Source organism: Salmo trutta, chromosome 32, assembly GCF_901001165.1.
Source record: "Salmo trutta chromosome 32, fSalTru1.1, whole genome shotgun sequence".
Classification (NCBI taxonomy): domain Eukaryota; kingdom Metazoa; phylum Chordata; class Actinopteri; order Salmoniformes; family Salmonidae; genus Salmo; species Salmo trutta.
Window position 1 is genome coordinate 33,656,077 of NC_042988.1, and position 23,207 is coordinate 33,679,283.

The 23,207-nt window shown below is 47.4% G+C and overlaps 1 protein-coding gene across 3 annotated transcripts in view; it reads right to left on the reverse strand.

Annotated features, from left to right (window-relative positions):
• Positions 1–8,919, reverse strand: part of LOC115171767 (platelet-derived growth factor subunit A-like) — a 32,529-nt gene extending 23,610 nt beyond the window's left edge. Inside the window, exons 1-2 of one of the 3 annotated variants that reach the window (XR_003871245.1) lie at positions 8,124–8,919; positions 6,916–7,015 (exon numbers count right to left, since the gene is read on the reverse strand). Coding sequence is in view for 1 of the 3 variants with exons in the window: in XM_029728891.1 (XP_029584751.1) it covers positions 6,916–7,015; positions 8,124–8,186 (163 nt within the window). In the remaining 2 variants the exon portion in view is untranslated. Of the gene's footprint in view, positions 1–6,915; positions 7,016–8,123 lie in introns of those variants that run through there. The other 2 variants (XM_029728891.1, XR_003871246.1) reach the window with 2 other exon arrangements.
• Between the last annotated feature and the right edge of the window lie 14,288 nt (positions 8,920–23,207).

Sequence of the window (23,207 nt, forward strand, 5' to 3'; positions counted from 1 at the left end):
GCTCAATGGGTTCATTGAGTCCTTATGGTTCCACATAGAACCATCACCCTTCCCAAAGAACCCTTGAGGAACCCTCTTTTTTTTAGTGTGTAATTACATGCTCAGTCTTATTCACCCATTACTAAACACAGTGGGAGGAGAGGGAGACTTTCACAGAAGGAATGCAGCGGCTACAGTTGAGTCACACAGGTGGCCATCTTGTAATGTAAACCAAGGTGGTCGTTTCACAGGTGGTCATCAACCCCCATCAGCCAAGTAGTCTAGTAGTCTAATTAGTGGTTTTACATCACTATTTATAGGAAATGTTTGCTTAAATGTTGACTTTTGGCAGAAAGTGTACAATTACGTTGAGTGCAATTATGTTTAGTCATGGTGCCACAGTACAGTGCAGGGCTGTTAGCTAACTGAATGCTAACAGTTTACTGTGGCTAGCTCACCATATTACAGTCATGGTGCCACAGTACAGTGCAGGGCTGTTAGCTAACTGAATGCTAACAGTTTAATGTAGCTAGCTCACCTTATTACAGTCATGGTCATCTGATAATCCCAGCTTGTTTTGGTCCCCACCCAGAGTATGCACTTTATTACAGGATCTGGTGCCAAAGTAACACACACTCATGGTACAGACCGCAAACACACACACACACACACACATGGCTGACGTGCACACACACACACACACAGACACACACACACACACACACACAGCAGTAAAATGATAAAGGGCTGTTCAGTGGATGCAGTATTTTCCCAGGGAACAGAGGCTGGACTGTACAGAAACTTTCTGAGACACTGTTTACAGATCAGGTGGGTCCTCTCTCTGGTAGCCCACCAGTTCAAGGGACACAACCCCATACCTGCTCACATATACTGAACACACACACACTCACACAAAACGGAAACCTAAACACACACACATCAGAACTCAACTCACTATGCTCATAACAACGTAAAGCCCAGAGTTAACCATTAGACAAAGCCTTCAGGTAAACACAAGGACTTCACTTATCCAGCTCCTTTGTGCTATAGACGAGACATTTGAAAGGCTTTTCTTCTCCTGTACAAGGTCTATATAAACCTCTGTTTGCTTATTTATTTACATCTGTATGCTGCATTTCGTGGCCTTGTCAAGCCTAAACATTGCCCAGGCAGCAGGAAGAGAGAAAGAGCAGGCCTTTGCATCTCCCTGTCAGCTAGTCAGTCATTTACATTTGAGTCATTTAGCAGACACTCTTATTCAGAGCAACCACAGGAGCAATCAGGGTTAAATGTCTTGCTCAAGGGCACATCGACAGATTTATTTCACCTAGTCAGCTTGGGGATTTGAACCAGCTATCGTCTGCTTATAACAGCTAGGGTACCTACCGTCCCAGTCAGACAGCTGTGACCCAGAAAAGATTTTAGTGTTTACCTGCTCTGCTTGGGAGCCCTGTCTCCCTGCCGTTTAGCTCAACACAAAACCTATAGGTATCACTGTGTCAAGTAGGCTCATGTACACTAAGGCACTCAAACACACACGCTGAAACACACATGCACACACACACGAACACACACACATATGCACTCAGTCAGACACACAAACATGCACGCATGGACACGCAGGTCGTGCAAGCACACATTCAGACACGCACACTAACACACACACACTCTGTCCTGTCCGTCCTCCTGTCAGTGAAACAGGTTGTGACAGCTGCCTGATGTCTCCACCTAACAACCTTTTAACGCTTTGGGTCACTGACAGAACTCCCAGCCTGCTTCTCTTTCTGTCTCTCTCTCACTCGCCCCTTAACCTTTCTCCGTTTACCCTTCTCTCTTCCTCCATCCCTCTTTCTCTTGCTCTCCCTTTCTTTATCTCTCTCTACCTTCCCCGTCTCTCTCAATCCCAGGCAGGCAGGGAGGGAGGGAGTGAGTGAAGGAGAGGGGGAGGCAGGCAGGTTGGGAGGGAGGGAGGAAAGGAAGGATAGAGGGAGGCAGGCAAGGAGGGAGGGAAGGAGGGAGGGAGGGAGGGAGGCAGGCAGGGGGGGAAGAAGAGGAGGCAGGCAGGCAGGCAGGCAGGCAGGCAGGCAGGCAGGGAGGGAGGGAGGGAGGGAGGGAGGGAGGGAGGGAGGGAGGGAGGGAGGGAGGGAGGGAGGGAGGGAGAGAAGAAGGAAGACAAGCAGGGAGGGCGTCACGGCAATGGACACCGGGAGGAGACAGGCCATGTCAGAGCGGATGGAGAGAGAAAAGGAGACGCCATATAAAGGAGTCCTTTATGGACTGACTACTGCTTTTTCAGCATCACAAAAGACCTTTCTGTTGTTTTCCTTTCTACATGAAGAAAGCAGGCTGGGAGAGAAAGAGAGAGGGAGGGGGAAGGGAGGGAGATGGATAGACATAGTGATTAGAGCGAGAGAGGCAGAAGGATAGACAGAGACGGGGAGAAGAGAGAAAGAGATATGGATAGACAGAGAGAGAGAGAGGCAAGCATGAAGACACAGAAACAGACTGAATGAGCAAGAGGGAGAAAGAAAAAATAAAGGAGAGTGCAAGGAAGAGAAAGACCGTAAACAAGACAGACAGAGAAAGATATAATGCTACCTCTGTAGGGAGCCCCCCTCCTCCTCTCCCATGTCTACTCCAGGTAAGGTTGAGGTAAAGGCTTGTAGGTAATGACACGCCTGCTGCCTGCAGCAGCTTCCTCAGTCTCCAGCCATGAATCACACTGCCTCTGATGACTCCTAAATTACTCCCTCTATTAGCTAGGAGATCTCTCTCTCTCTCTCTCTCTCTCGCTCTCTCTCTCTCTCTCTCCCTTTCTCTGTCAGCATGCTACCTTCTGACACAACACTTCTGGACCCGTTTTCATAAAGTATCTCAGAGTAGGAGTGCTGATCTAGGATCAGTGTTGCCTTTCCTTCGGTGAGACATCTTATGAATACAGGACCTGGTAATGGAGAAATGGAAATGGTTCTTCCTGTGAGAGAGTGTATCAGCCCCCTGAGCACAGATGTCTGTTCAATGTCTAGTTTTAATTTACATTGGGTTGAGTTGACAACTAATGTGAATTCAATGTAAAATCAACCCCCTAAAAAAATCACCTCATTGGATTTAGATTAAAAGTTAGGTGGAAAAAATACAACATTTCCTTACGTTGATAACTTTTTAAAAATCCAACCAGATTTCCATGTTGATTCAATACATGACATTTTTGGGTTGAAATGAAGTAGAAACAACGTTGATTCAACCAGTTTTCCCCAGTGGCGTGAATCTGGGGCATTGGAGTAGGAATGCTGATCTAGAATCAGGTCCCCCATGTCCATATAATCTTATTAAAAGGCAAAGACTGATCCTAGATCAGAACTCTGAGAAGCTTTGAGAATACAGGCCCTGAACTGTTGCAAACTGTAGATAAACAGGCAGAGCAGGGCTGTAGGTTCAGGTTGTTGTTGCACAACCTTTCCCCTGTAGAGTGAAGTGCAGCCAGGAATACAGGCTGCAGATACTCCACCTCTCCACCACAGGCCTCATGTCAAGAGTCAGGTTCCCCTTTCTGTCAGTCCTTCAGTGTAGACAGATAAGAACAGAACAGACCAAGAGGCTGGGGAAGATGAGAGGAGAGGGGGAGAGGAGACTGGCTCCAGAGGGGACAGGGGGGAGAGACTTCAGCAGGTCATCTCAGATGTCACCCTGTCTGAAGAGACCATCACCTTGCTGACTGCTCTTCACTGACTCCCTGACATACACACACAAGTGCATACACGCCGAAACACATACACGTGCATGTTCACACACACACACACCCACACACAATCACCCTCCCGTCCACCATGGACCTCCTACATGCCCCTGAGGCTGCTCTCAACACTGCAGACTCTCGACACTGCAGACTCTCGACACTGCAGAATCTCGACACTGCAGAATCTCATCACTGCAGACTCTCATCACTGCAGACTCTCATCACTGCAGACTCTCATCACTGCACAGACCCATATAAAACACAGGCCAAGACCAGATAAGCCCTGAAGGTCTCCTTCTAAATGACACTGACACATCCCTCCCTTCTTCCCAGGGCTCAACACAGTTAAAGAGGGTGAGAACTCCTATCTGTCTACAAGGTATAAGAGTTCAACAAGTGGCCAGGGGTTAAGGGTTTAGGATCCAATGGTTGCAACATATGCCATGGGACAAACAGACATAGATAACTGACAGTTCTCTCTCTCTCTCTCTCTCCCTCTCCATCTCTCTCTCCAGTCCCTTGTACAGTCCCTCTCCCCAGTAACTAGCTTTACTGTCCTGCCGTTCACAACAAAAGCTCTGAAAATACACCTCTGACTGGCGTCTAAGGTCTTTCAATGGCCTGCCTGGCAGCCTATTGGCCCATCAGGCAGATGTATGTACTGGTAATAATAATCAGGCAGTCTGTTGGCCTCCAGGCAGATGTATGTACTGGTAATAATAATCAGGCAGTCTGTTGGCCTCCAGGCAGATGTATGTACTGGTAATAATAATCAGGCAGTCTGTTGGCCTCCAGGCAGATGTATGTACTGGTAATAATAATCAGGCAGTCTGTTGGCCTCCAGGCAGATGGTAATAATAATCAGGCAGTCTGTTGGCCTCCAGGCAGATGTATGTACTGGTAATAATAATCAGGCAGTCTGTTGGCCTCCAGGCAGATGTATGTACTGGTAATAATAATCAGGCAGTCTGTTGGCCTCCAGGCAGATGTATGTACTGGTAATAATAATCAGGCAGTCTGTTGGCCTCCAGGCAGATGTATGTACTGGTAATAATAATCAGGCAGTCTGTTGGCCTCCAGGCAGATGTATGTACTGGTAATAATAATCAGGCAGTCTGTTGGCCTCCAGGCAGATGTATGTACTGGTAATAATAATCAGGCAGTCTGTTGGCCTCCAGGCAGATGTATGTACTGGTAATAATAATCAGGCAGTCTGTTGGCCTCCAGGCAGATGTATGTACTGGTAATAATAATCAGGCAGTCTGTTGGCCTCCAGGCAGATGTATGTACTGGTAATAATAATCAGGCAGCTAACAGAACACATTCCACATTCCGCATTTCAATTCAGTTATAAACACATCTTCTCATGCTAAGGCTAGCTGCTAGAACCAGACCTCCTGAGACCTATTTCAGACTCCACTCAGTCCAACCGATATGATGACGAGCTGAATTGTGGAGGAAAAGTGCTTTCATAATGTAGGCCTGCTATATTCCATATGGGCTGTGTTTGTGTGTTGTGATAATCTAATTAAATGTTATTGCTATGTTGATCTGATAGGAGACACAAGACAAGCTTAACCATTGGTGATTCAATAGAGTTAACTGAATTTGCCAATAGGAAATGTGGATAAAACAAACAGACAACATCAGTAATGAGATACATGCAACTATGTCTAATGATAAAATGACCAATGATGTAGGCCTTTATCTGTACCCCAACATAGGTGTGAGTGATGTAATGAACCCTGTATATAAGTCTAACCAAAGAAAAGCCCATTGGCTATTTAATTAGTGAATAGGAGCAAATGTTTCTTGAAGCAATAGTACCAACATGAACCATATGGCTAATAGTAATCATAGTTGGCATATGAGGTAGACCTTCCATTACCAACACAGGTGTTTAAAGCCAATTATAGAATTATCCATTTCCATCCACAAGACAGACTTGGGGAAAGACCAGATTTAATATATGGCGGGTGGCCTGTGTAAATAGAGGTTCATGTGAACGCAAACAGCTTGTGCCAGCGCACTTGTAACCGAGTCTCCCCTTCAAAAGAGCCAGAGACAGACAGCTAGATTGCTCTCGACAAGAGACAACCACATCCAAGGAACATGACTGCGGCAGAAAAGCTGTGCTCGCTGCACCCTGTGCGCCGCATGCGCCTATCCGTTTACAGCCACCGTCCAACACGCCGCATGTCCCTATCCGTTTACAGCCACCGTCCAACACGCCGCATGTCCCTATCCGTTTACAGCCACCGTCCAACACGCCGCATGTACCTATCCGTTTACAGCCACCGTCCAACACGCCGCATGTCCCTATCCGTTTACAGCCACCGTCCAACACGCCGCATGTCCCTATCCGTTTACAGCCACAGCTGTGGCACCCTGAGTGCCATCAAGCCAGCATATTGCGGGTGACAACTGCTAAATAGAATCCGGCTAAATAAATACCGCGGTGAAAGTCCACCTTCTATGTCACATGTGTACACTACAGAGTAGGACGCGTCTTATCTCGCGCTGGTGTTTTCTTTATCAGTTCCCAAGTAGGATGCATCACTTTCTGTTCCAGAAATCCTGGCCTTCCCTCCTCCCTCCCTTCTCCCTGGCCTCGACTACACATCCGGGAACATTTCCTCCACGAGACACTGCCTAAACACGCTCCCGTGTCGTTGTTGTTTGTTTGTCTGTTTTCAATGAGCTAAATAAAAAGACCCAAATTACTACATATAATCCCCGCAAAATGTCTTCGGGTCGGGCAGCGGGGCACAGAGCCTTTTACGCGCTCGGTGCCGAAAGCAGCTTGACCAGTCCATTCATTTCATAGCAACAGTTGTTGGAGAAGCCTGCTGACTGGCTGCTGAGATCCCAAGGTAGTCTGATACGGAGAGTCCCACAGGCTCCAGCAACTTCCACTCAGTGAAACAAGATAAGTAAAACATGCATTTGCTGGTGCTGAATCAGTAACACTATCCAATCGGGTATGCCCAAATAATGCCTGCTGCGTCTTTGCGACCTTCAGAGATTCGGTATCATCGTTCTTTCCCCTAGTCAATTTTATGACACCGTTCTAAGTGACTTATAAATACAAGTAAACACCTTTATGGTATCGCCCAGTGCGACAGACTGGGGTTCGAGCAAAGTTCAGTGGAATGGAATCACAGTTCGTGTGCGTGACAATATCAAGAGACAGAATTTACCTACGGGGACGTCTATCTCGGAGTCCAATAGCCGCTGGAGGTCGCTGATGCTGTGGATTTCGCTGTGAGACAGTCTCTCTATCAACTCCTGCGGGACTTCCTACACACACACACACGCACACACACACACACACACACACACACACACACACACACACACACACACACACACACACACACACACACACACACAAAATCAAGACGATTACAATGAAGATTAAAGACACACATGGACTGTAAAACAACGCATACATTGCCTCATTATCTATTATTGTCTTATTAATTCAGGTCAATGGAGAGGGAAAATGACGCTACGGTGTGCCCATTACAGCATGTTCGGCTCTCTTGAGTCTTGTTCACAGGCCGTCCGCTACACTTGCACTTGTGACTTGTTGCGGATACTAGGCTTCTCTCTCAAGCTGGAAGGAGTGTTCGGCCTCACAGCGACAGAGCCTAGGCTATTTATATATACCAAGTACGGTTCCCATGAAAGCGTTTGTCTGGCTCAACCATAACGTTGTCACAGTTGGCTCACGCATAACCAGATTTGGAACGACCGTCAAAAATAAGTCAAATATGTTTCCTGGTGCAGTTACAATGCTGTTTCTAAAAGCGTTCCATGCAATGCATTCATATGGCAAGTGGGGTGGTGCTGATATTGCTAGACATTTGTGTCGCCTCAGGGCTACAAGTTTGCTTCTTGTTTGTTCGTTTTTTTGCCGATTAAATAGCAAAAAATATCCAATAGGCTTTTATGACTTAATATGCACAAAGTCAGCACAAAATGATTGCGGAACAACCTTTTAAATATAAATAAAAATAGGCCTAATGTGTTTGCAAAATCTAAATAACGTGTATCCAAAATAGCCTAGGTCTATGCACAATAAGTACCGTATTACTAAATTGTTAAGTCTATAAATACTTGTGTCCCACAGCTTGTAAAACAACATGTAACAATGTCGACTGCTGTGCAGCAAAAGCCCCTTCTCCAGAACAAATGCGCGCTAAGGACAGCACCCGGACCCGAAGTCCCTAGACTCCCCTCTACCCATTCGCCCCCACACTCAACCCCCTCAACCCCGCAAAACGACCCCCCGCGCCAGCAAGAGTGTGACAGCGAGAGAGAGAGGCATGCACTGTGCCTTACTGTGGCTGGTCTTATTCAAACCCTAGAAAGTGGTTGCGAAAAACCCTTATGTCTTTCATACCTCAGCAACAGCATTCAGCAGGTACGACGTACAGAGCAGGAAGTAGCAAAGTACGGGTCTCATCTCCCTTTAATTCCGATTTCCCCCAAAACAAGAAAACGTCTCCTGCTGTAGGAGCCGCAAAGTCGCTCCTGCCCGCGGATGATCAAGAACCATCCCTTGGGGAGAGGAACATGTGAGTAGTCCGGTTCAGTCACCCGCGGTACAACTCCTAAACACTTGTTTGGGGAACTCTGCGGATATCTGAAGTGCTTTGAAGTAGAGTAGTTGACTGCAATGTAATTCACATTCGTGCGCGTCCGCCACTCCGAGCCCTCTCTCCGTGACAGAAGTAGAGCAGACAAAAGTGCATGGCTGGCTCCTTAGACCAGTTGAGCAGTAAGGCAATCCCAACAGAAGACCTTGACAATCATTGCACTTGTTATCGACCCCCCAAGAACGAATAACTTGTTAAGTCTTCTTCAGAGGTTGGAAAACATGTGGAACAGTTTCCCTTGTTCTCAAATATTTCGAGTTCTATACCCAAATATTATTATTTATACGATGAACATGAAAAACCATGACATTTAAATATTTCAACAACAAAAAGTGCGTCTTTTTAAAATGGTACAATCCCAGGTTTAAGTCCCGTAATGAAAACCAAAAATAGAGCAGCGGAAATAGCTCTGTAAAAAGTTGTCCGTGTGTTCTATCCAGTGAGTGCTTAGCTTGCAGTGTGGAATAGAGAGCTCGACAGGTCCGTCTCTGTGTTGGACTCTGGAGTGAATAAAGTCTCGAGCGCACCAGAGCCGCTGAATATAGTGAGCTCGAGCTGTGGGAGTTGGGTGAGCCGCGTGCCTGATGCGCCTCCCCTCGCGCTCCGGTGGTGCTCTCCCATCAATTCACCAGGCCTGGGAGCTGGTTGGTTGGCGGATGATTTAAAAACATATCCTCCTCTACCTCCAACCACTACCCCAACCCATGACGTCACCTACAAAAAATCACACGCGTAGGCTATTGATTTAGCTACATATTAACAAACTACATCTGAAATAAAGATTTGAACATAATAACAAGATATATATTTAATGATGATGAAGATGATAAAGCCCATGCCTTTGACCATCACCAATCTTCCTTGATACACAGAGAGTAACCAATGAGTGATCCATTTAACAAACTTGTATCCAAGCCTATGTCACTCAAATCATCAAATCAAATGTTATTTGTCACATGCTTAGTAAACAACAGGTGTAGGCTTAATAAGAATAGCAAAAATCACTGAAGCTGGAGACTCATATCTCCCTCTCTAACTTTAAGCACCAGCTGTCAGAGCAGCTCACAGATCACTGCACCTGTACATAGCCCATCTGTAAATAGCCCATCCAACTACCTCATCCCCATCCTGTTATTTATTTTTGCTCCTTTGCACCCCAGTAACTCTACTTGCACATTCATCTTCTGCACACCTATCACTCCAGTATTTAATTACTAAATTGTAATTGTTTTGTCACTATGGCCTATTTATTGCCTTACCTCCCTTATCTTACCTCATTTGCACACACTGTATATAGACTTTTCTATTGTGTTATTAACTGTGTGTTTGTTTATTCCATGTGTAACTCTGTGTTGTTGTTTGTGTCGCACAGCTTTGCTTTATCTTGGCCAGGTCACAGTTGTAAATGAGAACTTGTTCTCAACTGGCCTACATGGTTAAATAAAGGTGAAATAAATAAAATAAAAATAATAATAATAATGTCCATTATTGCGAGTAAGACCATCAGTGTAAAGGCCCAGTGCAGTTACAAACATAATTTCCTGTGTTTTATTGTCACGTCCTGACCAGTAATAGAGGTTATTTGTTATTGTAGTTTGGTCAGGACGTGGCAGGGGGTATTTGTTTTATGTGGTTCGGGGTGGTTGTGTGTTTAGTGTTGTGTTTGATTTATTATTCCGGGTTTTGGGCACTGGTCTATGTTAATGTAATTCTATGTTTAGTCTAGTTCTTTGTATTTCTATGTTTAGTTTATTGGGGATTGGACTCTCAATTGGAGGCAGGTGTTTTCTAGTTGCCTCTGATTGAGGGTCCTATATATAGGTATGTGTTTGTTTTAGTGTTTTGTGGGAGATTGTGCTAGGTATAGCTTTGTTGCCTTACCGGCCTGTTATTTGTCGTTGTGTTTTTTTGTGTACGTATTTATTTTGGTTTACTTTCTTTGTCCGTTTAAATAAAAAGAAGATGAGTGCACATTTCCCCGCTGTGTCTTGGTCCACTTTACCCTACGACATCCGTGACAGAATCTCCCACCAACCAAGGACCAAGCAGCGGGATAAGGAGCAACGGATAATTTATATGGACTATCAGGGGAATTGGACATGGGAGGAAATTCTGGACGGGGCTGGACCTTGGCATCAGGCTGGGGAATACCGTCGCCCACTGGAGGAGATAGAAGCAGCCAAGGCGGAGCGGCGCCGGTATGAGGCATTGTACGCGCCGAAGGGGAAGCATGAGAGGCACCCCCAATATTTTTTTGGGGGGGGCACACGGGTAGTTTGGCTGGGCCAGGCAGTAGACCTAAGCCAGCTCTCCGTGCTTTTTATGGGAAGCAGGTGGAGAAGAGAGCGCCAGAGTATGCGGAAGTGCGCACGATCTCGCCCATACGCACGCACAGTCCGGTGCGAGTGATCCCAGCCCCTCGCAAGTGCCGTGCTAGAGTGGGCATCCAGCCTGGAAGGAGGATGCCTGCGCAGCGCATCTGGCCACCGGTGCGCCTCCTAGGTCCAGGCTACCCTACGCCCGCTCTACGCACGGCAACCATCAGGCCCCTGCACAGCCCAGTTCACCCTGTGCCAGCACTTCGCTTGTGCAGGGCTACTAGTTCCATCCAGCCAGGACGGGTTGTGCAGGAGGTGCGATCGAGACCGCCAGTGCGTCTCCACAGCCCGGTAAATCCAATACCAGCACCATGCACCAGGCCTCCAGTGAGTCAGCCCAGTCCAATTCAGCCTGTTCCTGCTCCTCGCACTAGCCTTGAAGTGCGTGCCTCCAGTCTGATACCTCCAGTACCAGCACCACGCACTAGGCTTCCAGTGCATCAGTCCAGTCCAGTACGTCCTGTTCCTGCTCCTTGTACTAGCCTTGAAGTGCGTGTCTCCAGTCTGATACCTCCAGTACCAGCACCACGCACTAGGCTTCCAGTGCATCAGCCCAGTCCAGTATGTCCTGTTCCCGCTCCTCGCACTGGCCTTGGGGTGCGTGTCCCCAGTCTGGTACCTCCACTACCAGCCCCACGCATCAGGCTTCCAGTGCGTCAGCCCAGTCCCGAGCTTCCGACGACAGTGCCTCATCCAGAACTTCCGACGACAGTGCCTTGTCCAGAACTTCCGGCAACAGTGCCTCGTCCAGAACTTCCGGCAACAGTGCCTCGTCCAGAACTTCCGGCAACAGTGCCTCTTCCAGAACTTCCGGCAACAGTGCCTCGTCCAGAATGTCCGGCAACAGTGCCTCGTCCAGAGTATCCGGCAACAGTGCCTCGTCCAGAGTGTCCGGAACCAAGAGAGACGGCCCACTGTCCGGAACCAAGAGAGACGGCCCACTGTCCGGAACCAAGTGAGACGGCCCACTGTCCGGAACCAGGAGAGTCACCCTACGGTCCGGAACCGAGTGAGTCGCCCTACGGTCCGGAACCGAGTGAGTCGCCCTACGGTCCGGAAACGAGTGAGTCGCCCTACGGTCCGGAACCGAGTGAGTCTGCCTGCGGTCCAGAGCTGAGTGAGTCTGCCTGCGGTCCGGAGTCGAGTGAGTCTGCCTGCGGTCCGGAGTCGAGTGAGTCTGTCTGCGGTCCGGAGTCGAGTGAGTCTGCCTGCGGTCCGGAGCCGAGTGAGTATGCCTGCGGTCCGGAGCCGAGTGAGTCTGCCTGCGGTCCGGAGCCGAGTGAGTATGCCTGCGGTCCGGAGCCGAGTGAGTCTGCCTGCGGTCCGGAGCCGAGTGAGTCTGCCTGCGGTCCGGAGCCGAGTGAGTCTTCCTGCAGTCCGGAGCCGAGTGAGTCTTCCTGCAGTCCGGAGCCGAGTGAGTCTTCCTGCAGTCCGGAGCCGAGTGAGTCTTCCTGCAGTCCGGAACCGAGTGAGTCTGCCTGCAGTCCGGAGCCGAGTGAGTCTGCCTGCAGTCCGGAGCCGAGTGAGTCTGCCTGCAGTCCGGAGCCGAGTGAGTCTGCCTGCAGTCCGGAGCCGAGTGAGTCTGCCTGCAGTCCGGAGCCGAGTGAGTCTTCCTGCAGTCCGGAGCCGAGTGAGTCTGCCTGCAGTCCGGAGCCGAGTGAGTCTGCCTGCAGTCCGGAGCCGAGTGAGTCTGCCTGCAGTCCAGAACCGAGTGAGTCTGCCTACAGTCTGGAGCTTCCAGAGTCGGCTTACAGTCCGGAGCTCCCAGAGACACTCTACAGCCCTGAGCATTCAGCAGGGGTGGACGGGTTGGGTGGGGGAAGTAGACCTGAGCCTGAGCCACCTCCAGTATAGGTCGGTTGGGGAGGTGGGGTGTAGCACAGGAGCCGTCATTGACGGCAGCCACCCTCCCTTCCCTCCCTTTAGTTTAGGGGATTTATTTTGTTTTGGGGTTATTTTGTTTATTTGTGTGAGGTGCATCTGGGGTCTGCACCTTTGGGGGGGGGGGGTACTGTCACGTCCTGACCAGTAATAGAGGTTATTTGTTACTGTAGTTTGGTCAGGACGTGGCAGGGGGTATTTGTTTTATGTGGTTCGGGGTGGTTGTGTGTTTAGTGGTGTGTTTGATTTATTATTCCGGGTTTTGGGCACTGGTCTATGTTAATGTAATTCTATGTTTAGTCTAGTTCTTTGTATTTCTATGTTTAGTTTATTGGGGAGTGGACTCTCAATTGGAGGTAGGTGTTTTCTAGTTGCCTCTGATTGAGGGTCCTATATATAGGTATGCGTTTGTTTTAGTGTTTTGTGGGAGATTGTGCTAGGTATAGCTTTGTTGCCTTACCGGCCTGTTATTTGTCGTTGTGTTTTTTTTGTGTACGTATTTATTTTGGTTTACTTTCTTTGTCCGTTTAAATAAAAAGAAGATGAGTGCACATTTCCCCGCTGCATCTTGGTCCACTTTACCCTACGACATCAGTGACATTTATATATATTTCCACACTATGAGGTTGGCATCATACTGTGAAATTGTGAAAATGATGATAATGCACTTTTAGTGTACGAGCTGTTTGAAATTTCACCGTTTTGGTGGGATGGAGTTTTGGCCTGCCTTGTGACATCACCAGGTGATAAATGAGTTATTAGACCAATAAGAAAGAGTTCCAAACCTTTTTGCCAATAACAGGTCATTTTCAGTTTTCCCCTCCCCACTCAGACCACTCCCAGACAGTCCTAGTTAAATTCTTGCTTGAGAAAAGGCTCTTTGTTAAGAAGAAGGGGGGTGGGGGGGCATTTTAATTGAAAACAATCACAATAAGGTACTTCATTGTTACCCAGAAATAATTTGATATTGAGATAAAAAATGGCTGCATTGGACTTTTCAACAAGAGGAGGAACCCACTACCCACTGTCTGGTTAACAAGAGACTGACTGGTCTAAACTTGCTCAGAGGAAGTCACCATTCAACTCTAGAGTAGAGGGGTTTATTTGGGAGGTCCTGGTTGGAACAGCCCTTGGGGGCATGGTTAAAGTCCAGGATGTACAGGACTGGACACACCACCACTGGCCACAGGTGTGGCCTTGGCCTCAATGCTTATATCAGAGAACAACTTCCCTATAGCCTTAAATACAAAGTGAATATCACTCAGTTTCCCTATGGTTTCACTTCACAAGTTAAATAAACAGGGTGGCCCTTATGATCACAACTTCTTCCCAGCCTGAAATCCAAACTAAATATCTCTCTTGTTTCCCATCACTGACTCAAGTGAAATAGTGGCCCCCAATTTCACTATAGATTGCATCGCAGCAAAAGGCTTTTGATATCAGAGCAACTTTCCGAGCCTGGAATATAAACCTAATATTGCAACCTAATATTTCACCTGAATAGAAAATAGAAATTGAGAAAAAGGGGCAATATTCAGTTTGGATTCCAGACTACAACCTTCCTACATACATACTATTTGACCTGTAGTCATTAAACTCTAGGTTACTACCGTAACATAATTATTTCTCTGCAGTGTGCAGCACCTTCCCCCATAATATTTGTCATGGAGTGGTTGCTCATGCCCCCATATCTTTCTATTGCATAAGTCAGGCCCAGAGAGATGGAAAGATGATGGGTCCTGGTATATGACTAATGACTGATGAGCAGGTTCCTTATATAGCCCCCATGTGGTCGCCAACATCATACACGGTCATCTCTATTACATCACAGGTCAGAGGTGGGGAGTGGAGGTGGGGAGTGGAGGTGGGGAGTGGAGGTGGAGATTGGAGGGAAACAGACGTTATAAGAGAAGATCGAGGAGGAGGAGAGGGGGATCATCACAGAACAGATTAGGGGAGTAGAACAATAATAAGGTGGAATGGTGAGATGAGGATAGGAACGGAAAGGAGACGAGGGGAGTAGAAAGAAGTCGGGGGGGGGCAGCTGGCAGGTCTCTCCATCTAGCCCCCTCTCTCATTCTCTCTCTCTCTCTCTCTCTCCTTCAGTCTCCCCCTCCACGGGCTATTAAACAACATGTTTACTGGCAACTGAGGTCTGTGTACCTAACAACATCAACCCCAATAAATGGTTTTATGGAAGCTGGCTGCACAGTAAACCTGTGGCCATAAAGACGTGGCGGAGGGGAAGACATGTTCTCTGAGTAAGGAGATGACTCCTGTTTCTCCCCGGGCCACACATAGCACAGCTCCCAACTGGGAGGAGAAAAGAGGGAGTGGGAATAGGAAAGAATTCCTGCTCCGGAAAGAAGTGGATGTGGTGGATACGAGTCTGTCTGACCTGGGAGTGTGGAGAAGAGCAGAGAAATAGAATTACTATAGAACATCCACCACTTGACGTGAATGGGACTGTCCGTTCTGTCAGTCCGTCCGACCTGTGGATGTGGAGGAGAGCAGACAAATAGAATGACAAGTCAGTGTTGCTGAGCTAGTGATGGATGGACCTCTTGGCCGTGGTCTATTTAACAGTAGGCGTTGTAACAAACACACTGTCTTGACCAGAAGACAATCTTCCTCTCAGCTCAGTTTATCTAATACTCTCAACCACCTGGAACTGAACCCAAGATTCTCACCCTATAGACGTGTCAGAGAAGACACAACCGATAGAGGACAGGAATACTATATGTACACACCCAGCGTAATCCCCACAGTCATCACCACAAACTAGTATAAATACCACTAAGTTCAACCATCCATGTCTATGTATTAGACCATTTTCTGTTATCCGCAGTGCTTTACTGTAGAAATGTCAGCCATTTTACAGTGTAGCAACACAGACATTGTGCTGATTAAACAAAGAAGAATGCAGGCAGAAGAGCAAACATTCCATATCAAATCAAATCAAACTTTATTTGTCACATGCGCCGAATACAACAAGTGTAGACTTTACCGTGAAATGCTTACTTACAAGCCCTTAACCAACAGTGCAGTTCAAGAAGAGTTAAGAAAATATTTACCAAGTAGACTAAAATAAAAGTAATAATAAAAAGTAACATAATAAGAATAACGAGGCTATATACAGGGGGCACCGGTACTGAGTCAGTGTGCAGGGGTAGTTGAGGTAATTTGTACATGTAGGTGGGGGTGAAGTGACTAGGCATAGATAATAAACAGTGAGTAGCAGCAGTGTACAAGAGGGGAGGGGGGGTGTCAGTGTAAATTGTCCGGTGGTGATTTTATGAATTGTTCAGCAGTCTAATGGCTTGAGGGTAGAAGCTGTTGAGGAGCCTTTTGGTCCTAGACTTGGCGCTCCGGTACCGCTTGCCGTGCGGTAGCAAAGAAAACAGTCTATAACTTGGGTGACTGGAGTCTCTGACAATTTTATGGGCTTTTCTCTGACACCGTCTATTATATTGGTCCTGGATGGCAGGAAGCTTACCCTCTGTAGTGCCTTACAGTCAGATGCCGAGCAGTTGCCAGACCAGGCAGTGATGCAACCGGTCAGGATGCTCTCGATGTTGCAGCTGTAGAACCTTTTGAGGATCTGGGGACCCATGCCAAATCTTTTCAGTCTCCTGAGGGGGAAAAGGTTTTGTCATGCCCTTTTCACGACTGTCTTGGTATGTTTGGACCATGATAGTTCGTTGGTGATGTGGACACCAAGGAACTTGAAACTCTCGACCCGCTCCTCTACAGCCCCATCGGTGTTAATGGGGGCCTGTTCGGCCCGTCTTTTCCTGTAGTCCACAATCAGCTCCTTTGTCTTGCTCACATTGAGGGAGAGGTTGTTGTCCTGGCACCACACTACCAGTTCTCTGACCTCCTCCCTATAGGCTGTCTCATCGTTGTCAGTGGTCAGGCCTACCACTGTTGTGTCATCAGCAAACAATGATGGAGTCGTGTTTGGCCACGCAGTCGTGGGTGAACAGGGAATACAGGAGGGGCCTAATTACACACCCCTGAGGGGCCCCAGTGTTAAGGATCAGCGTGGCAGACGTGTTGTTGCCTACTCTTACCACCTGGGGGTGGCCTGTCAGGAAGTCCAGGATCCAGTTGCAGAGGGAGGTGTTTAGTCCCAGAGTCCTTAGCTTAGTGATGAGCTTTGTGGGCACTATGGTGTTGAACGCTGAGCTGTAGTCAATGAACAGCATTCTCACATAGGTGTTCCTTTTGTCCAGGTGAGAAAGGGCAGTGTGGAGTGCGATTGAGATTGCGTCATCTGTTGATCTGTTTGGGCGGTATGCGAATTGGAGTGGGTCTAGGGTGTCTGGAGGATGCTGTTGATGTGAGCCATGACCAGCCTTTCAAAGCACTTCATGGCGACCGACGTGAGTGCCACGGGGTGGTAATCATTTAGGCAGGTTACCTTCATTTCCTTTTACACAGGGACTATGGTGGTCTGCTTGAAACATGTAGATATTACAGACTCGGTCAGGGAGAGGTTGAAAATGTCAGTGAAGACACTTGACAGGTGGTCCGCGCATGCTTTGAGTACACATCCTGGTAATCCGTCTGGCCCAGCGGCTTTGTAAATGTTGACCTGTTTAAAGGTTTTGTTCACATCGGCTACCAAGAGCGTTATCACAGAGTCATCCAGAACAGCTGGTGCTCTCGTGCATGCTTCAGTGTTGCTTGCCTCGAAGCAAGCATAAAAGGCATGTAGCTCATCCGGTAGGCTCGCGTCACTGGGCAGCTCGCGTCTAGGTTTCCCTTTGTAGTCCGTAATAGTTTTCAAGCCCTGCCACATCCGATGAGTGTCAGAGTGGGTGTAGTAGGATTCAATCTTAATCCTGTATTGATGCTTTGCTTGTTTGATGGTTCGTCTGAGGGCATTTCTTATAAGCATGCGGATTAGTCTCCCGCTCCTTGAAAGCGGCAGCTCTAGCCTTTAGCTCAATGCGGATGTTTCCTGTAATCCATGGCTTCTGGTTGGGATATGTATGTACATGTCACTGTGGGGACGACGTCGTCGATGCACTTTTCAATGAAGCCGATGACTGAGGTGGTGTACTCCTCAATGCCATTGGATGAATCCCAGAACATATTCCAGTCTGTGCTAGCCAAAACAGTCGTGTAGTGTAGCATCCGTGTCATCTGACCACTTCCGTATTGAACGAGTCACTGGCACTATCTGCTTTAGTTTTTGCTTGTAAGCAGGAATCAGAAGGATAGAATTATGGTCAGATTCGCCAAATGGAGGGCGGGGGAGAGTTTTGTATGCATCTCTGTGTGTAGAGTAAAGGTTGTCTGGGATTTTTTTTTCTCTGGTTGCACATGCTGGTAAAAATTTGGTAAAACTGATTTAAGTTTGCCTGCATTAATTGTCGTTCGCCTAGGATAGGGGGCGCTACAGCGATTTTAGAAAAAATATCGTGCCCATTTTAAACAGCCTCCTACTCAAACTCAGAAGCTAGGATATGCATATAATTAATACTTGTGGATAGAAAACACCCTAAAGTTTCTAAAACTGTTTGAATGGTGTCTGTGAGTATAACAGAACTCATATGGCAGTCAAAACCCCGAGACAGATCGTAACAGGATGTGGAATTCTGAATTGCGGACTCAACTTCACCACTTTGCCTGTAATTCACACAGTGAGCAATGGTTCATTGAGCACTTCCTATTGCTTCCACTAGATGTCCCCAGTCTTTGCAAAGTGATTTGAGCCTTCTACTGTGAAAACTGAATGAATGAGACGCTGTGGAAAGTGGTCACATGAGGAGGGCCATCACCATTATGACGCCGGCGCCCCTGGCTACCCTCCCCTTTCGAAACGTTTTGAAAGACAATGCAATCATCCCCCTTGAATCTTATTGGAGCTCTGGTTGAAAAAGGCCCTAAAGATTTATGTTATGCAACGTTTGACATGTTTGAACGAACCTAAATAAAAAAAATATGCATTTTTTCGAAAGAGGTGTCCCGCGGCCGACGGAGCTTTTGGTGCAGCCTTCAGAACGCGCTAACAAGAACAAGCTATTGGAACATAAAGGATACATTTTTTCGAACGAAAATACATTTGTTGTGGACCTGGGATTCCTGGAAGTGCTTTCTGATGAAGACAATCAAAGGTAAGGGATTATTGACAATAGTATACAAGACTAGATTTGATATGTGATTGTTCCAAGATGGCGCTGACCTGTATTGCTAGCCTATTTTCTGAGTATCGCATCCCCTTTTATCGCAAAGTGTGATTACCCAGTAAAGTTATTTTTAAATCTGGCATTACAGGTGCTTTCAAGAGATATTCATCTATAAATCTTAGAATGACAATATTACATTTTAAAAATGTTTTCGAATAGTAATTTAGTAAATTGTAGCGCTGTTTCACCAGATGCATTTGAGGGAAAATAGTTAGTCAACGTTACTCGCCGATGTAAAATGCTGTTTTTATATATAAATATGAACTTTATCGAACAAAAGAATGCATGTATTGTGTAACATGATGTCCTAGGAGTGTCATCTGATGAAGTTTGTAAAAGGTTAGTGCTGCATTTAGCTGTTTTTTGGTTATTTGTGATGCATGTGGTTGGTCGGAAAATGGCTATGTGGCTACTTTTACGATATACTCCTCTAACATAATCTAATGTTTTGCTTTTGCTATAAAGCCTTTTTGAAATCGGACAAATTGGTTCGATTCAGGAGAGGTGTATCTATAAAACGATATAACATAGTCCTATATTTGAAAAAATATATATTTTAAATTTCGTTATGCTAATGGCGATAGGATTTTTTCGCTGGATGTCCGTCCCGCTTACGGGACGAGCCCGTCAAGAGGATAAAGTCCCCGGCCACTAGGAGTGCCGCTTCTGGGTGAGTATTTTCTTCTTTCCTTATGGCCTTATAGAGTTGGTTGAGAGTGGTCTTTGTGCCAGCTTCATTCTGTGGTGGTAAATAGACGGCTACGAATAATATAGATGACAACTCTCTTGGTAGATAGTGTGATCTACAGCTTATCACAAGGTGCTCTACCTCAGGCGAGCAATACCTTGAGACATCTTTAATATTAGACATTGCGCACCAGCTGTTATTGACAAATAGACACACACCCCCGCCCCTCGTCTTACCAGAGGTAGCATCGGAGCTGGGGCATGTTCATTAGGCACCAAACGGAACAGAACGTACTGAAACAGGTATATGGACTACCTCGAGTTGTCCCAATAAGAAATGTTTGTTTTTGTTTTCCATTGTAAAATGTTGGTGTCTCCCTGCCTACCATTATCTCACTGTGTGAGCTAGACCAGAGGATAACAGTGGTGGGATATACAGTACTCTATCTCCTCCTTCCATCTCTCTGGGCTAAACCGCCCTGGGCTAAACCGCCCTGGGCTAAACCGCCCTGGGCTAAACCGCCCTGGGCTAAACCGCCCTGGGCTAAACCGCCCTGGGCTAAACCGCCCTGGGCTAAACCACCCTGGGCTAAACCACCCTGAACCAAAGCTCCAACCACCACATCAGTCTGTGTCTAAGATGATAAAGCAGATACCATTAGTGGTTATTGTTTTGACATATGAAGAGGGCTTTGTGTATCATTTACTGTTAAACACACCACACACTGTATAATGCTATAGTCCTATTGGACACCATAGGACCACACCTTTACGATTACTCACTGCTAAGTAGATGATTCAGCAGAGATTCCCTGAGCAAAGGCACATTACAGACAGAGGTGTTATACTGTGTAAGGAATGGACTTAGAAACTATGTGAGTATACCTGGCTTATTATCATTATGCACTTAGCACTTCTTAATCTCTCAGCACACACACACACACCATCCCCCTCTCTCCCTTCCTCACTTTGTCCCTCCCTCACTCCCTCAATCACTCTTCTTGCATTAATTAGTTCACTCACCTGTCTGGTCTGTACTGAATAGGAGCGATGGAATATCGAGAGGGACAGGAGGTTGGAGTGGTTTACTGTGCCAGACACACACACACACACACACACACACACACACACACACACACACACACACACACACACAGGGGGTATGTTACAGGCAAGATGCCCTGAGTTACACCTCTGGGATGCCCAGACCACTTAGCCCAACACACACACACACACACACACACACACACACACACACACACCACACACACACACACACACACACACACACACACACACACACACACACACACACACACACACACACACACACACACACACCCTCTCCCCACAAACACCTGTTATTTTGTTGAGCAGAACCCCTAGTCCCCCATTGCCAGGGTTAGGGTGAGGTTGGTGGTTTGTGGTCAAGGTACGGGTACAGGTTCACCGATATGCCACACTGCTGCCTTTCTACAGCTGCTAAATATTTCACATGTACTTTCATTATTAAGTCCAGCTAAGTGATGATGGTGTCTTGGATGTGTAAAGCTCCAGCCCTGTCAGCCTGTGGTCATCTCTTGTCATAACTCTCCCACAACGTTTCCACAGACTGCCCTCTGATGCAAGAGATCGGCAAGGGCTAGAAATAAGGACGTCTGTGTGTACAAAATGAAATAACAGTGAACGAATGGAGAGAAATGTGGAAGGAATGTGTGTATGCTTGGCCTTTGTCCTTTGTGTCCGGTTCCAGTGTGTGTGTGTGTGTGTGTGTGTGTGTGTGTGTGTGTGTGTGTGTGTGTGTGTGTGTGTGTGTGTGTGTGTGTGTGTGTGTGTGTGTGTGCGCGCGCTTGGCCTCAGTCCGTCATGTCCAGTTCCAGTGTGGGTTTCAGTCATGTGTTCCAGTGCTCTTGGTTGACCCCTGCTGCTGGAGCAGAGGAGGGAGCGCTGACCACAGTGGCTGACCACAACACTGGGTGGGAACTGGGAAGCAGCTGACACCAACCTCAGCTGACCAGAGCTGAGCAGTGGGAATCACACACACACATGTGCACCCGCAGGCATGCACAACCCAACACGCACACACATACGCACACACATACGCACACACATGCGCACACACACACACACACACACACACACACACACACACACACACACACACACACACACACACACACACACACACACACACACACACACACATGCAGCCATTCAGGCTAGGACAAGCCTTAACATGCAGTTCCCAGTTCCCCCCATTCCCCCCTTGGTGGGTCTCACACCCTAAAACACTACCTCTTTATTCACTGGCTGGCTAAAAAAACAGTCACACGAAACAGGGGGACTTCCAGCATAGAAGCAAGAGAGAAACAGAGGGGCTTGAGACATAGCAGTGTAATGGCTGGTGCTCTGTTGTCTATCAAACCCTGACCTTTTCAACATGTGTGTGGCTATGTAGAGACTGCTGGGAACCGATCAGAGGAAGACGGGTCTCGGGTCTCCCCTCTACACCGTGGTGGTCTGACCCCCCTAACCATGGGAACTCCCCCACTGGGAGAGTCCACATGCTGAGTGGCGGGGGTGTGGGGATTGGGGGAACATGGAGATGTCTGCAAACCCACAAATCACACAGAGGAGGCTGGTGAGGGGAGGATGGCTCATAATAATGAATGGAACAGAGTGAATTGAATGGTATCAAACACATGGAAACCAGATGTTTAATGTGTTTGAGACCATTCCATTCATTACATTCCAGCCATTACTATGAACCTGTCCTCCCCATTTAAATTACCACCAGCCACCACTGGAATCACACTATGATGTTGGTTATGCGCAGCAAGGAGGGATTAGGGAGGGAGCAGGTTGGAGAGAAACTTCAGTTTTCATTGACCGTTGCAAAACGTTGTGCCCTTATGAACAGGACGAGACTGGATTTTTTTATTTAAAAAATGTAACCTTTAACTTGGCAAGTCAGTTAGGAACAAAATCTTATTTACAATGACGACCTACAACAGCCAAACTCGGACGACGCTGGGCCAATTGTGCGCCGCCCTATGGGACTCCCAATCACGGCTGGTTGTGATACAGCCTGGAATCGAACCAGGGTGTCTGTAGTGACGCCTCAAGCACTGAGGTGCAGTGCCTTAGACCGCTGCGCTACTCGGGAGCCCAATGATTCTTGAGCGTTCTGTGTCGCTGGTCCCAGAGGATCCAACCCAACTTAAGATCCATTTGTAACAAACTGTTTGGAATGAGAGGTGGAGTTATGTGGTTCGGGAGGAGTGTGGGAGGCAACAATGTTGTGGACTGGGGTTAATCAGTGGCAGATTTCGGGGTTGAGGGTGAGAGGGACCCAGCTAATAATTCCTGGATACCTCTACAGGAGGGAAACAGCTGTCCTCAGAAATGTATTAGAAATGTATTAGGTCCCTATAAGCCTATAATGACTCCTCCAATTGGCATGCCAGGTGGGGCTTTCACTTCATTCTCTTCTTGTTCTCCTCCTTCCAATCCTTCTGGTCCCTAGTTCCAGGCTACAGTCCTAATGGTGTTGGTGTGCTGGGGAGGATTAAGGCAGGATTTCCCCATGCCTCACTGGAGATCTGCTAGGCAGGCAGGGACTGACAGGACTGCACCACAGAGAGTGGAGAACAGGAGATGGGAGGAGAGGAGAAGAGGGGGATTA